The following is a 17,109-nucleotide window of genomic DNA, read 5'->3' as shown; positions in this document are numbered from 1 at the left end:
GCCATTTGTGCCTCAGATTATGCACTTGTATTGAACAGCAGGCAAACGGGATGGCTTTTAAACCCCCTTTCCACACCCTTCAGATTGGTCAGTTGACAAACTCCCTCCAATTTATATAAATTTATTCAACTATTGTACTTTACTGTCAAGGTGGAAGTCCTTGGATGGTGCCCAGTAAACAAATTAGCCATCTGACACTCTCATACTCACTGACATGAGACCAAAACTCACAATATTAATTTGGTCCCACCTGTGAGACCCACTAAATTCTGGTGCTCACTGTGAGAAACTGCCAAATTAGTGTGAGCCCAAATATTTCACACTAAAGACACAGAAGCAATCGAATTATATTATATATAACTAAGCAATAAGGTACGAGAGGCTGTGCTGCTCCGCTTTGCGTCGTGCCTAACAACACCCTTCAGCCGTGACTTATTCACGATACAGCACTAGCCTCGAGTACCTTATTGCTTTTATAAAATGGTTACCACACAATACAAATATTAAGGCCAGAAATATGTATTAATGCAACTTTCATGGAGTAAACTTTTTCTAAAAGCCTTTATTCCTACCGTGAACAGCAACAGAAGTTACATTATTATGCCATTAGATGGCGGCAAAGACAGTCTTTATGAGTGTGTCTTTATTCAATGTAAAAGTCTTTATGACTTTTACATTGAAAAGACTGAATTTTTGTGAACACAGAACAAGACGCAACTGACAAATGCTTTGACTAGCGCTGTCAGTCACGGGAAAACCCCTTAAATGTTAAAAGGACAAGATAATACATCAGACTTTTAAACAGATTTTTTATCATGAACATAGAACTGACCTGAAGGAAAATGCTAAATCTGAATGCAGGTAAAAAAAACTCAATCAATCTTTTTCTCACAATACTCTTCTAGTGAACAATATCAACTGAGAATATACATTTTATGTTGCTAAGAATGGTTGCTAAGGGTGTTGTGTAGTGATAACGTTGGGTGAAGTGGTCATAGCCATGTTTTAAGGTGAAGCTATTGACCAATCAGAATCAAGGACAGGAACTAACTGTTTTATATTTTAACTGTTTTATACATCAACACATCTCAAAAAAGTTGGTACAAGGCCATGTTTACCACTGTGTGGCATCCCCTCTTCTTTTTATAACATTCTGCAAACGTATGAGGACTGAGGAGACAAGTTGCTCAAGTTTAGGAATAGGAATGTTGTCCCATTCTTATCTATTACAGGCTTCTAGTTGCTCAACTGTCTTAGGTCTTCTTTGTCGCATCTTCCTCTTTATGATGCGCCAAATATTTTCTATGGGTGAAAGATCTGGACTGCAGGCTGGCCATTTCAGTACCCGGATCCTTCTTCTACGCAGCCATGATGTTGTAATTGATGCAGTATGTGGTCTGGCATTGTCATGTTGGAAAATGCAAGGTCTTCCCTGAAAGAGACGACGTCTGGATGGGAGCATATGTTGTTCTAGAACTTGGATGTACCTTTCAGCATTGATGGTGCCTTTCCAGATGTGTAAGCTGCCCATGCCACACGCACTCATGCAACCCCATACCATCAGAGATGCAGGCTTCTGAACAGTTCGCCACAGCATTGGGGGAATTGGTGATCCTCTGCCCATCTTGACTTCTGAGAGACACTTCCACTCTGAGAGGCTCTTTTTATACAAAATCATGTTGCCAATTGACCTAATAAGTTGCAAATTGGTCCTCCAGCTGTTCCTTATATGTACATTTAACTTTTCCGGCCTCTTATTGCTACCTGTACCAACATTTTTGGAATGTGTAGCTCTCATGAAATCCAAAATGAGCCAATATTTGGCATGACATTTCAAAATGTCTCACTTTCAACATTTGATATGTTATCTATATTCTATTGTGAATAAAATATAAGTTTATGAGATTTGTAAATTATTGCATTCCTTTTTTATTCACAATTTGTACAGTGTCACAACTTTTTTGGAATCAGGTTTGTATATATATATATATATATATATAAATACATATATAAAATCATAAATGATCTCTAGGTTCGTTCTTTTCAAGCTAATTGTCGACTTTTAAAAATGTCGCCCTATGTTTTACATGCCACAGAGGAATTAACTTTGTTATGATAATGCTTGTTCCATTTTGCACAATATAACTTAACAACGTGTAAAGACAAACCTCAACCTATGTCAGTCGAGTCTGGTAGCTAAGCAACAAGATATGCAACAGCATATAGACTTGTGCGTACAGTAAAGGTCATCCTTTTTGAACTGAAAATAGCCCTATCATATCAAATAAGACGTCCTTTACTTTGAGAAAAACGTCTCGACAAGCATTTGTCCGTTTGTTTCATTCTTCTGATGATGATTTCTTTGTGTGATGTAATGTGCAATATATATAAGATAAGGCTCAATTTATTACATTACTGAACTCAACCGTGCAAATGTGGTGGAAATGTTTCTGAAGCAAAGGTATAATGGTCTAAGGGCAATCACACAGAAAGATGAGGCCACAGTGAATTGGACATTATACATGCTCCATTAAATACATTCTTCTATGAATACATTGATGGTGTCCATTCAAAATGATTTACTCCTTCATTATAAAGGACAGGTAATACTAAAGTTCCACTACACCTCAGCCTCTTTCTTTGTATGTTGCTTATCCTATAAAATATGATACATGTCAGACAATTTAATCATGCATAATCAGTGATCAGCAAAAACAAAAAAAATAAAAACAAATGTGATATTTTGGTTCATCTGATATTGCAGGTTTTTTTTATACGTTTTTCTTATATAATTGAATACTTAAAGCCAGCAAAATAAAGTAAGCAATTCTTAACACTGGCCAAACAAAAAATAAGGATGCTACAAATAGCTCGACCTTATAAGAGCAAGAAAACACCGCAGAAAGCAGGCAACATAAGGAGAAAGAGCTGACAAGACAGACAGAGCTCTTTAAGTTATCTGCATCTCCTGCGCTGTATAAAACCACCTGCTGAGAAGCAAAGGCCAAAACAGACTGCCTGCTCAGAAGAATTGTACAACTAATGTAATGCTCCAATAAACGGGTAAAACTAAAGCTGTTACGTGACTTGCATAACTGTTTTTATCTAAAGTGCTTGTGTTTTTGTGCCAAATGTAAAAGTCAGTACAATATTTCAGCAATCTTAAAGGGATAGTCTTTTTTGAAAGAAGATATTTTTTTTGTTCATACAATGGAATTCAGTGATAACCAAAACATTCTATAAAATATCTTTTTTTTTTTTTTTTTTTTCAGAAGAAGAAAGAAAGTTATACAGGTTTGAAATTACACAAGGATGAGAAATGATGACAGAATGATTCCTTTAAACCATAACCATAACTTGTTTTTGGCCCCAGTTTGATGTGATGTTTAAAATCTGACTATTATAGTGGGGTGAATGTGATTTCACCAAGTACAATATGTTCCTGGATCAACATCTTTGTTGAACCTGGAACAACTTTCCAATCAACCAATAAGATTTGAGGGACAAGTTTACAGTTATTGTCAAGTTTAGGCTTATAAGCAGGGTTAGGTGCTTCTATATCAGTGTTATTTACCTATCATTTCCCTCTGATTTTAGGGATGCTATGGGTTTAGAGGTAGGGATAGGGTTTCAGACAGGAATGTTGTTCCAGGATCAACAAAATATGTTGATCCAGGAACATATCTTACTTGGCAAAATCACGGTGACCATTATAATGGCATATCTAAGATGTCAAACATGAGATATCACAACAAAAGAACGCACTTTAACTTGTGCTATCCTCATGTCTCCTGTCTTCTTGTCATTTACAGCCATCAAATGCATCTCTTGGATTAAGAGCCAGTGGAACGGCTCTGTTAGAGTCATTTTCAGTAAAATGCAAATGAGTTCTGTCACATGAAATTGGCTATTTGTCATCTTCATTCCTCCACAATGGCTCAGTTATTGTAGTCATAAATGCTCTGTGCATTAAGAAGGGGAAATATCAATTCCATTTAAATATCTGTAAATTATTATTTTTTTTTTTCAATCAGAAAAGCGCACCTTCGAATATTAAATGTAATGAAATGACTGTAAAATGATCCTACAAACAATGGCAGAGAAAATATTCATTCCATCTTTTTATTCTCAAGAGATTTCACTCAAATCACACTATATTTACAAATAAATGCAAAGCATACACAACCAAATAAAACTTCCTTTCTCTATAGAGGTCGGCATCATGAATCATGCTATATTTCTAAACAGAAGGTGCAGTGAGACTAGTGAGAGGTCTTCAGTATACATACATCAGCCACTTTCCCATTATGCTTACAGTGTAGATATGCCACTGTCCTTAACTGACATTGAATGGACTAAATATAGACATCACTGGCATCCAAATTATACTAGGCTGTGAGAGTGGAGGTTCATGATAGATACAACACGTCAGGAAGGGTGTCAGTATCTTTTGTAATAAGTCATAAGGGTGGCTGAGCAGGGGGAATAGATGACAGAAACTCCTTATCACACATCTACCTCTCTCTCCTTGTCCCAGTCCTCACAAACCGAGGTGCTCAGAGGTTATCTGTGTGACACTCTGGGAAAATTAATCCACTTTCAAAACTAAAAAGACAACAAACTTTTCCGTCCCAAACAAACCACAAGGCAAATTTACACTACTATACATAGTGCATCAGTCAGGACTGGATTTTACACCTGAGGGCCCAGGAGCTCAAACTTTCAGCAAGGATAGGCTTGGGACTGCCAAAGAAAACTGAACACTAGGGCCCTCAGCACAGAGTGAACCCCAGGTGTGTATGTGACGGAGAGTATAATGTACGTACAAGAGTAACGGTTCTTATTTCATGACAAAATTTAGTTTACTTCATAGACAGAAAGATATTTCACGAAAAGGTTTTTGTACCCTGTCATTCAAACGCTTGGGGTCAGTAAGATTAAAAAGAATAAATTATGACAACTCTAGGAATAATTTTAGCATGTTACTGAATAGAGCAATGTTAATGTATTTGGTCCTGGCAAACTAGATGGTGCAGCTGGGAGAGGTGGATGGTTTCAGAGGAACTCTGAACTCTGATGCGCTGTAGGACTACCTTATAGCAAACAATGAACAAGACAATTTAAATGTTTAGCAAGTGGGAAGAGGCCAATCAGCTTGTGTCATACGGTAATAATGTGATTACTTGTAGATTGCATGTAAAGGACTTATCAGTCTGCGCCCTCTATAGAGTTTCATGAAACTATCATGGTTTCCACAAAAATATTAAACAGCACAATTGTTTTAAACATTGATAACAACAACAACAACAACAATAATAATAAATATTTCTTGTGAACTAAATCAGCATATTAAAATGATTTCTGAAGGATCAGGTGACACTGAAGACTGGAGTTTTGCCATTACAGGAATAAATTATATTTTAAAATGCATAACAGTTATTTTAAATTGTAATAATATTTCACAATGTTACTGTTTTTACTGTATTTTTGATCAAGTAAATGTAGTCTTTGTGTGCATAAGAAACTTAATTTTGACAAAAAAATCATACTGACCCTAAACTTTTAAATGGTAGCGTATATTGTAGTTTATGATTCAGCATGTCACAAAATGTGTTTTGCTCATTGAATGCATTTCCATTTTGTAACCCAGAATTGAATTTGAAGTGCAATTGACCCTTCGCAAAGACCTGCTCCGCCCAACCCCCCCCCCCCCCCCACCTTAGTTACTGTTGCTTTTCCGACAAGTTATGGCTTTGTCACGCCACATGCAGTGAAAAATACATCAAGGAGCAAAGAGGACACTGACAACACGTCGACATACAAGACAGAGCAGGTTACTTTTGATATTAAACAATGTCCCAGCTTTCAAATTCTATATATTTTTTAAAGAAATTCGAACAATAAAAACCGCTTTGTGGCTCTTTAATGTGTCGTGACAGATTGCTGTAGCGCCTCGGCTCAAGCGGCTCGTGAAACGATCATCTCTTCTTACTAGTTCATTTATAGCATCAAATAAACATGAATGAACATGAGAAGGAATGCTGTTTAAAATGTGGAAAGATGTAAATACACACCATTTTCAAGTTCAAGTCCACTGAGATTAATCTTCTAACTCCTGACTGCTTTGTCAGACAAAATGGCAGATTCAGCGTTATGACTGGTTAGATCGCTTGTCAATCAAACTCCCGGCGAAGGGTCGGTTCCAATTTTACTGTAAGTGCCATAGACTGCATTTCCCATCATCCCCCATGGCATCTAACCACGCACACCTAGACCTCACCTAGCCCACCAGCACTAGAGCACACACACTCCCTCAGCCATTGTCTGACCTCGTCTGATGCTACAGAATATTTACCTGCATTATGTTCCTGACTACCTTGCTAGCTACTGCTGTTACCTCATCCAAGTCATCTTCCAGTCATCCCTCATCTCAGCGTGGTTCCCTGTGTGTGTGTGTGCACCAATACTTTCCCTAAAAAAAAGACTCAGGGTCTGTTTACACAATGTTTTCAACTAAAACAGAAATCTTTCTATGCATTTTGGCCATTCATTTACATGAAAACGGTGTTTTGAAGGTCTAAAAACGCAAACTTTTGAAAATGGAGTTCAAAGTGCAAGTTTTTGAAAATGATACAGTTTTTGTTTTTGTCCCACTTTATATTAAGTGGCCTTAACTACTATGTACTTACATCAAAAAATAAGTACAATGTACTTATTGGGTTCATATTGAATTGCAAAACACTTTTTCTGCTATTGAATTGGGATACGGGTAAGGTTAGGGAAAGCTTTGGTGGAATGGGTAGGTTTAAGGGTAGGGGTAAGGTGTAAGGGATTGGTCAACAGTGTAATTATAAATGTAATTACAGAAATTAATTACAGATGTAATTACATGCAGGCGTTTTTCAAATATAAGTACAACGCAAAAACATGTATGTACACAATAAGTGCATTGTATCAAATCATTAATTTAAATGTAAGTACATAGTAGTTAAGGCCACTTAATATAAAGTGGGACCGGTATGTAGTTTTTCTTTACAAAGTGACATCGCCAACTACTGGCCTGGCAGCAGAATACAGTGTTTTTAATCGTTTTCACGGATCTGTGTGAACCTGGATCATTTTGACAACGTTGTCATCTGTACAAGTAAAATGCAAATTAAAAACTTTTCAGTTTTTAGTACTGTACATCATTTTTCATTTAAACATACCCTCAAAGTTATCAATACAAGTCTGTTTCATCTGCTAACAATCTCAAGTATCATCCGTTACCTGTTTATGGATTGTATTCCTGCCATAGTTTTTCCTCAGTTATGGTCATTGAGTGTGACAGTAAGGAAGTAGAATTAAAATGAATGGAAATTCAAATAAATTTATAATAACTATAATTTAAAGTCAAAGACATTCTTTGAGTGCTGCTTTGACAAAACCTTGTTGGGAAGTTTTGGCAAAAAGCCTGACTAGACGCCAAGCCTTGAAGCTAGACAGACAGACAGACAGACAGACAGCCTGTCTGCTGTTGTGCACATTTGCACAACCCTGCACTTATAATGCATCTAATCACCTTAAATGAACACAATGCATGTCTCAATTCCCATCAAATCACACAAGCCTGGCAGTGTATATAAGGATGAGAAAAGGAATCAATGTCTTGGCAGAACATATAAGGACGAGATTAATAAGACTAATTCCTTAGCCGATTCTTGATAGCAGATCACAGACAACACGCTGTAGCAACAAATCACTTATTTCATCCACATGGACACCATGCTGTGAGTAAAAAAACAAGAAAAAAAAAGTTTCTAACTCAACCTACCACTTTTCACCATAGTCGTTTTTTATCTCCACCACTTTATGAAATGGCTCGCAGCAGGCATGTACTGTATCTCCAGCTTTCAGACAGGTGTTTTCATTTCGGTTGTTTCATTATGAGTGCCACTTTGTTATTTTGAATGTTTCATTTGTCAACTGCACTCAAACACTATCTCTCAATCTATTGCTTTTCTGCCATTCCAGTGTAATAACAAAACAAAATGCACATGGATGTTTCCCACTCGTAATACACAGCATCTTTTTTTTTTTTTAAATATAAGTTATTTTATGGCATTTGCAATCAAAGCAACAATATTCTCACTAGACCAATAATTAACGGAAGCTTTATACTGATTCAAACATTCACTCACTGACTACAAATACATCCCAGGACCAAGAGTAGCATATGTAGGAACTAAAGTTGTCACAACTTCATTTGAGTATTTGAGTACTTCTAACTCACAACAAAATGTTGCAGTTGATTTCTGTTGTCGTCCAAAACAAATCCATCTCCCGAACCCCTTTACAAAGGAAATTGCCAGCACTCAGTGACAACAGCTGGTGCGTGACAGAGATTGATTGGAGTGCTGTGTATCTGTCGACGTCAGCATGTTTTCTCTCTCTATCTAGACTTTTTTTCAATCACATTGTGATTTTACATTTGCACACCAAGGACATTCTGAAAATAGACCATCAGGTCTGTGCTGACCCATTTGTGGAAAACCACGGTATTACACTTTACACTTTCAAAGCAGAGGGACCTTTAAGGTTTGAAGCAGTTAAATATTTCAAAAGCTCATTTGGTCATGCGGGCATGGGTTAGGCGAACAGATCATTTCTTATCCTCCTTGCGACACTCCTAACAAAAGGATGAAAGCTCTGTGGTCCTCTGCAAATTAGACTAGACAAGCCACATGGGAGCACCATCATTTTTAATGGTATTAGGCTCATTTTCAGGTTACTTCTAGACCTATAATATAATATAATATAATATAATATAATATAATATAATATAATATAATATAATATAATATAATATAATATAATATAATATAATATAATATAATATAATATAATATAATATAATATAATTAACTGAAAATTATTAATGAGATGAATTAATATTGCTTATTTTAATCTACATTTATCTATTTTATAGAAATAATGAGGCAAAATGGAAACGTTTACCCAATGAAACGCTGTGTTGACCAACAAGTTCAAACTTTATGTAATTTCAGGAATCCAATCTGATGAATTACTGTAATAAAATGCAAAGCAGACAGTTCTAACCTCTGTAATGCATTTATGATGGAGATAAAGCTGCTTCACATTGCAGTGTGCTGTATTTCTAGCATTATTTGTGGCAAAAAGTATCAGCTGACTTCAGGGACATGATGAGTCAGTTCTGCTAATGAGCACTTGCTCTTGCAGCATGAAATGAATTCCTATGGTTCAATATAGAAATAGACTGATGACTGATATAATTTAGTAGCATGATTTAAAGCTTTAGAAATTATCATAACTTCAACTATGTCATACAAAGCAAGTGGCACTGGCAAGCTTTCTCTCTGTCTACAGCACTTTGTACTAGAGCTGCACAATTCTGAATAAACTGAGAATCATTTTTATTATTTATTTATTTTTTCAAATAGAGATCACAATTCTCACATGATTCGGATTGACAACTAAACAAATTAGAATGTCATTTACTAGAGGTTCTAACTAAATGTTAACTGCTGCAGTCTATTTAAAATGTTTAATGAATTTAAATGACTTGACTTGAAAAAGATCAGTTTTGAATAAATGATTCAACGACTCACTCATAAAAACTTCACTTATTTCATTACTGGATGAATCAGCATTTCTGAACGAATCTCTTGAATGAATGATTCAATGACAAATACATTTTTAACAGTCATTTGTTGCCACCTCATTTATACAAACTTTTATTTGAAGTGCCAAGGTACTTTCAAAAGGTGATTTACTCTGTTTTTGATCATTTCTGTAGATATCAGTGTTTATATCCAAGCTATAAACTTTTATCCCAGTACTTCTGGGATAAAATTTGAATATTTGTAACACAGAAATAACGATACTGTGTGGTTGAAAGTTGTTTTTGAAGCCATTTTATAGCCTACCTGGATAGCCTAACTGCTTTCTCTGGGTCAGCAGCAACGTAAACGCAAATTTGAATGTGATTTTTTTTCAAAGGTTTAATAGACATGGCCGAATCATTACATTTAGGAAAGAGATTATGTGGGTGTTTGAATCGAGATCTCAATCTTTTAACAATTAATTGTGCAGCTCTAGTTTTTACTGTACAGTTTTGCACAAAAGACTTATTTGCAGTTGGGTTGAATAAAGCATTTGTTTGCTGATAACTGACGCCAATATGTACCTTTTGACTAAAGCAATTCTTGGAGCGATTCTTAGTCAAATTTAATGTTTATTAACATAAATATTTAAGACACATAATGGAATGGACAAACAAAATGTCAGTAATTTTGTCACTGAAATGAAAAAAAAAGTAAAAAGAAAAAATTGACAACAAAAAATGAAAGAAAAGTTAATATATTAACAGATTTTTCAAATATATTTCACAGATTTCTAAGTGAGCTAAGTGCTGACTTAATCACAGATTTTCAGGGGGATGAGATAAAAGACTAGGTCTGAAACCACCAGATCTAGAATCGCCTGTGCGAGTTGGGAGAGGGATTGACGGGAAGAGTGAGAGAAAATATACAAAGCAAAAGACTGAAAGAGTGAACAGCCACATGTCTCTGTGGCTAGCCAACCTGACAGCGGCCAGGCAGTTGAGCAGTACAGATAAGCTTTGCAGCAAATGCTGGCTTTCCTTTCAGCTGAGTCACCAATATGATTGACAGCTCAGGAAACAGGCTGATGTAAGAATGGGCCTTGTGTTGGGCTGGATTTTACATAATTGAGCACAGACCCTTTCCCTAACCTTTTACCATAGGAGATGAGGTATCAATCATGCACGGCCCCTCAGCATCCTCAGGGGAGAAATGAATGTGATGAATGTATTGTCTAAGGGTGACTTACATTATGTGTGGCTCTCCAAAACAACCAGAGAGTGGAGATTGAATACTCCAAAACAGGATGGTGTCATGACCTGTGGGTGAAATGGCATTTTTAGAGTTCAGAATGCACATCATAACACACGATCTTGCATTGAGGCGTTACCGTGGCTGAATGATCACCAGAATCAGAGTTTTTATTGTGAGGCTTGTTTTACACTATATATGAAAGCGGCACATATGTAGACTGGGTAAACCCAGCCTGATCTGCCGGCGATTTGATTTCGCCCGGCAACTCAGTCTGGAAACCCGTACATTCATTTCTACTGCTTCTGGTTACACTTTTGCGGGAACCAATCACAGACTGGCTTATCCACTTTGCTCGCTATTGGCGGGTATAACACGATGACGATAGAGAAGCGACGGCAAGCACGACCGCCAATCCAATTCCTTTTAACCTCTTGGCGATGCTGAATGACTTTAGTTTAGCAAACAAATTGCTCGAGTGGGTGTAAATACCACTCACTTTCATTAATTTTTTTGCACAACCTGCAAAAATCGCTCAATGCCATTTCTGCTTCTGCAAACCGCTGATCAATGATACAAACCAATACAAACTAAACCTGTCTGGAGTTTTCGCGTCGCTCTGCAAAGTACGTCACCCGGATCATTGATCTGATTGGTTGAAGGACTATCCAATTGCGTGAATAATGCTCGTTGATCACGCCTCTTGTGCAGTAGAAAATACATAGCAGACTCTCCAGACCAATGTTCAATTTTAAATTGAGCTTGGTCTGGTGATAGCCAGACAAGCACATATGTATTTTGGTCACTGAAATTAAAGGGTTAGTTCACCCAAAAATGTTATAGCTATATAAATATAAACATAAAGATATTTTAGATTTAGTCCGAGAGATTTCTGTCCCTCCATTGAAAGTGTTTGTACGGTAGACTGTCCATGTCCAGAAAGGTAATAAAAACATCATCAAAGTAGTCCATGTGACATCAGTGGGTTAGTTAGAAGTTCTTGAAGCATCTAAAATACATTTTGGTCCAAAAATAACAAAAACTACGACCTTATTCAGCATTGTCTTCTCTTCTGGAATCCTTTCCATTGAATTGATTCCACTGAATTGATTCCATTGAATCCTTTCATCTGTCGGCTTTGGTAATGCACTTATACGTCGTTGTTTTTGGCGATTAGGACATCCGCGACATGCACACTTATGCACCATTTTAAAAACTATAGCAATACCAAAATACAAACAATGTAGAATAGCTTGAATACAGCTGTAAACGAAGCTCGGGCGCACCGGATAATACGTCAGCAGTGTCTTACGTCAGCAGCGTCGTGAACCCGGATGAACAACAGACCCGGAATGCCAACAGACAATGCTGAATAAAGTCGTAGTTTTTGTTATTTTTGGACCAAAATGTATTTTCGATGCTTCAAAAACTTATAACTAACCCACTGATGTCACATGGACTACTTTGATGACGTTTTTATTATCTTTCTGGACATGGACAGTCTACCATACAAACACTTTCAATGGAGGGACAGAAAGCTCTCGGACTAAATCTAAAATATCTTAAACTGTGTTTCGAAGATGAAAGGAGGTCTTACGGGTTTGGAACAACATAAGGGTGAATCATTAATGACATAATTTTTGGGTGAACTAACCCTTTAATAGGTACTGTAACAGCTTTCATACTGCTAGTGCTGTATGAAAAAAACCCTTGACATTGCACTATAAACTTAATTATCAACACAATATTTCACAATATAGGCTTTTATGAAGGAACAAAATAAAGAGTGAACTACAAATTTTAAGGTTTACAAACAGCACTATACTATTAAACAAATCTGACTGAATCCAAATGTTCCAAATCCAACTGATTATGCTTTGGACGGTATTGAAAAGATTTTATAACCCTTTTTAACAAGCCAATGAGATTAACCGATGCAGACAGTAAGTATGTATTGATTTGCAAGTTAGCAAAATAAAAAGTTAAACAAAGCATATATGTTAGTCCAGTGGTGATGTCTGGAGGGGATATTAGTTTTTAATGACCCTACAAATTCGATTAAACCATTAAACCTCATACAATAAATATGAGGGAAGAACAAAATGCTAAACTTGGTAAACGTATTTATCTGACAAATTTATTTGGCAAAAAAGGCAAACTACAGCTACAGGTTTTATTTTACTATGCAAGAAAATGCTCAGAGAAAAAAAAAAAAACATACATTGACTATAACACACACACACACACACACACACACACACACACACACACACACACACACACACACACACACACAGCATGCTGGGCATCACTACTATACTTGCACGCTTTAAACCAAGTGAACATTCAAATGGGATTAATGATTGAAGATCACTAAATCTACCTTCAATGTGTCTTTGCTTTCTTCTTTCCAAACGCTCAATGTTTCTTGTTCACAACTTTGAGTTTCTTCATGTTGCTGATGACCTCAAGTTTCTGTTCATCCTTGGTGTCTGCAGTTACAAAATCAAGACACAGGTTGAACAACAGAACAGAATGAATTACATGTACTATGTGCATATGTAAATTCATTCACAAACAAAAGGCCACACTCCAATTCATTCACAGGCCACACTCCAATGCTACCGGCTTGTGTCTTGATACTGTATCAGTGGGTGCAAGAATGATTTGTGCAAGACAGATTCATTCATGAACCACTGATAACACACTTCTTAAAGGTGGAGTAAGTACATTTTCGAAAACACTGTTTGGAAGTTAGTCAGGCGACACCAACAACAAACGTGCAACCAATCAGCATTAGGGGGCGTATGACGGTCGAGGAGAGAGAATGAGCAAGAGAGAGATTTGAAAAAAAAAAAAAGTGGGACACAATACAAAAGAGTTCAAAAGAATATCACTGGAATGAAGGATTATGACTGGGCAAGCGCTTTAGGACCCGTGTTAATATTATAAAAGCTTTCCAGCGCTGGAGAGAGCCAAGTGGGAAGGCCTGAAAACGGACATGGAGGCTGCTTTGATTCCGCTTCACATGTGAGTAACACTGGGTTTTGATTGTCTGGAGCTGCTTTGCTGTTGGCGACTAACAACGAAAACTTTGTATTTACTCTTGTGTACTGTGCGTTCATCTTTGTGCTTCCTTTTCTTTTGTTCATCATTATTTTCTTGTGAAGCATTTTGTTGTGCGTCAGCTGTGAAAAACATCCATTCTCGCACTGCGTGTGTAACAGAGGCCAGCTAGTAAGAATTGTGCAGGTAAACCACTGCGCACTGACGCCCGCTAGACAATGCAGTGTTTAGCATCATTGTTAGTGCACTTGCCTTGCCTGCCAGCACCGATCAGGCTGGGGCTCGAGAACGACTTGGATCAGGGTGGTTAGGATTGGAGTGTGAGTTTTGGAGGCAGAGCAATGACAAGAGGGGTGGGTTTGTTTAAGCTGGTTTCAAATATCAATAATGTCCAACAGCGTTTTTCAAAATCTGCTTATCCCACCTTTAACAGTGATGCTGGCCTTCAGACACTAACACATACACACACAGATATATATATATATATATATATTATATATATACTGTATACAGAGATGCAATACAGAAGCATAGTACATGAAATAGAGTTCATGATGCTCTAATTGACTTAGGCCTCTTTTACACTTATGTGTTTTCGTTTTAAAACGCCTTTTTAAAATGAAAACGATCCTCGTCTACACTGGCGTTTCCACAGCATTTCAGAAACGATCTCTGTGTAAACGGACTAGTGTAAACAGGGCCTTACTGCGGATATCAAGTGTTGTTTACATTTAAATGACCATCAACATTCTACGTCTATGTTGATATTCGAAATTAACACAACTGTCCCTAAAGCCTTGAAGCCTGATCACACATGCTACAAGCTCATTACAATTCAACAATTTGATGAGTTTCATCAATTTTCTCATTTGGAAAGAGTGTCTCCAGGCATCATCATCATGCAGCGTCACCCGAGAGGAACCAGGGCTCTTCCCACACACCTGAGGGGATTCTTGGTGGAGGGCGTCTCTTTCATTCCAGACTCCTGTGAGCTTTCACAGCTGGCAGCTGTAACTTAATCAGTTTGGATCACACTTACAGCTGCATCTCTAAAGCTCAAAGACCCAATGGTTTGGAAAAGTGCTACTTGAAGAACGCTGCTGTCTTTCCCGACATCTGTCCAGCAGCCTCAGTGTCGTTAGTGAACGTGCGTCTGGCTCCTCTGTGTCAGCAGGAAGAGCCTGTCTTCATCCATGGCTGCAGTGTGTAGAATGGGTTCAAATTAGTAAAGGTATACGACAAGGCTGCATTCTTTCTTCAGCCACCAAATTTGAATACCAGTAATTACATATATTATATTATGTGTGTAATATAAGATAAATCGCTTCTTGTTCTAAACCTCTGTAAAAGGACAGAATTAAAATTTTTGATTGAATGTCTGTGATCTTGACACACAATGTTGATTCAGCTCTCAGTTTTGAACATGATATCGACCTGCAACTTTCCAGAATTGTGATCAACCAGTCATGAATAGAATGTTCAATGAATAGGCTGTCAATGAGTTTAGAAGAGGAAACTTGTCTCTGTGTGTAGAAATCATCAACCTCCCTTCAGTGAAGAAAACATTTAACAGAGTATAGAGCATCACTCACCTGTCCTTAATGTGACATTACCATAACTAATGCTACTGAATGACCAAAGAAAACTGCCATCTAGAAGGACAGAGAAAGACACGTCAGACATGATGAGACTGTTTATAATATATGTACTTTTACATTTATACTGTATGTTGTGTAAACATTTATATGTAACCCAGCAGAACTATTCTACAGGTAATGAGTTTACTTCTTTATATATTGATATATAAAATAAGTGGATGTATGCCTTTAAGAACATATATCAAGTTAGAGTGTTATGCACATGTGAAAAATGTGGTTTTAACCTACGAAAGTTAGGTCTTTCATTATTTTATTGGCTCAAGAGAGTTAAGTCCCGCCCGCGCCTATGCGTTATGTATTTTGAGTGGCTGTTTGTGGGGGTTGATTGACAAGGCGGGCGATATGCAAGCTATGAGAGAGACGCGCTGTATGCGGTAATGGAGTGGTGAATGATTTACAAGTTTACAAATCTTAAAATCTTATGTGGGCCCACAGTGTTTAATCGTCATTTACGTTGTTATCCAGCACGCTTAACAACTGTATATTCAAAGTGATGGTTTGAAACTCGGTGTGAGTCTGTGTACATTTAATTCCAAATTAGTTAATTGGTTCAACTGATTGTCTTTTGATACAGTTTTGATACAAAGACCACTTTCATAAGTCTGTTACCTGAGATATTGCCTTTTTTGGTGTTAATATGGTCAGATTTAAAGTCTATGTGATTGTGTGAAAACATCACATCACTCAAATTCTATCTTTGACTTTCTATTTCTGTTCTAATTAAATTCTTTATATTTTGTTACTTATCTAAGAGTTTGTGCTTGACTATTTAATATAGTATACATATAATACATTATACATATTACATTTGAGTATAGTTTCATTATAAATAACTTTCTAAAGGAGGAGTACTTCATTGTGACATCGGAGGGGCCTAACTTCAACATCTGTAGGCATATAGTTTATGAATCTGGTGCACTGCCCTACTTAATTAACATAAGGACAGGTAGGGGGCTCTACATAAAGTGGGGGCTCGTCCGGGATCTCCCTCTGACAAGTCACAACTGAGTTCCTGAAAGAAGAAAAGAAGAAAGAGAAAAGTTAAGCTCAAGCATACCCTGTTGTTGCATTCATAAGAGACTGAGAACAGCATACAGTGTTGTCATGGCTCTAACAAAAAACCCCTTCCTCCAAGCAGAGTTGGCCAACTGGTGTAAAGATGCTGGTATTGATGAGACTTATGCTTTAATGCATTTCAATGTACCTATTCACACAGAAGTGGCCGAAATTGAAGAGGTGATGGAAGCATTAAAAGCGCTAGGAAGAGTTCGTGTAAGAGACACGAGAGAAGGACCTACCTCACGTTCTCTGCTGGTGTTGTGTGAGTGCAAAAAAGCCAATGACCCCAAGTGCATACCTACTGAAGTGTCTTAGGGGAAAAGAGTGAGCCATGGTCAGTCATAGTAATTCAGACACAAGAATCTACATCTGACACAGCTACTGGAGGATTCACTGAAAAGCTTGCAAAGTTCTTGATGGAAGAAGGAAAGTCTCTCAGTGATATACAAGCT

General features: G+C 37.2%; 1 protein-coding gene across 2 annotated transcripts in view; it reads right to left on the bottom strand.

Annotated features, from left to right (window-relative positions):
• LOC125258452 overlaps nucleotides 1-16,177 on the bottom strand; it is a 34,492-nt gene extending 18,315 nt beyond the window's left edge. The window contains exons 1-3 of one of the 2 annotated variants that reach the window (XR_007182623.1): nucleotides 14,882-16,177; nucleotides 13,258-13,366; nucleotides 10,873-10,942 (exon numbers count right to left, since the gene is read on the bottom strand). Coding sequence is in view for 1 of the 2 variants with exons in the window: in XM_048175397.1 (XP_048031354.1) it covers nucleotides 10,873-10,874 (2 nt within the window). In the remaining variant the exon portion in view is untranslated. Of the gene's footprint in view, nucleotides 1-10,872; nucleotides 10,943-13,257; nucleotides 13,443-14,881 lie in introns of those variants that run through there. The other variant, XM_048175397.1, reaches the window with a different exon arrangement.
• Between the last annotated feature and the right edge of the window lie 932 nt (nucleotides 16,178-17,109).

Source organism: Megalobrama amblycephala, linkage group LG22, assembly GCF_018812025.1.
Source record: "Megalobrama amblycephala isolate DHTTF-2021 linkage group LG22, ASM1881202v1, whole genome shotgun sequence".
NCBI classification, from domain to species: Eukaryota; Metazoa; Chordata; class Actinopteri; order Cypriniformes; family Xenocyprididae; genus Megalobrama; species Megalobrama amblycephala.
This window is presented reverse-complemented; position numbering and strand designations above follow the sequence as displayed.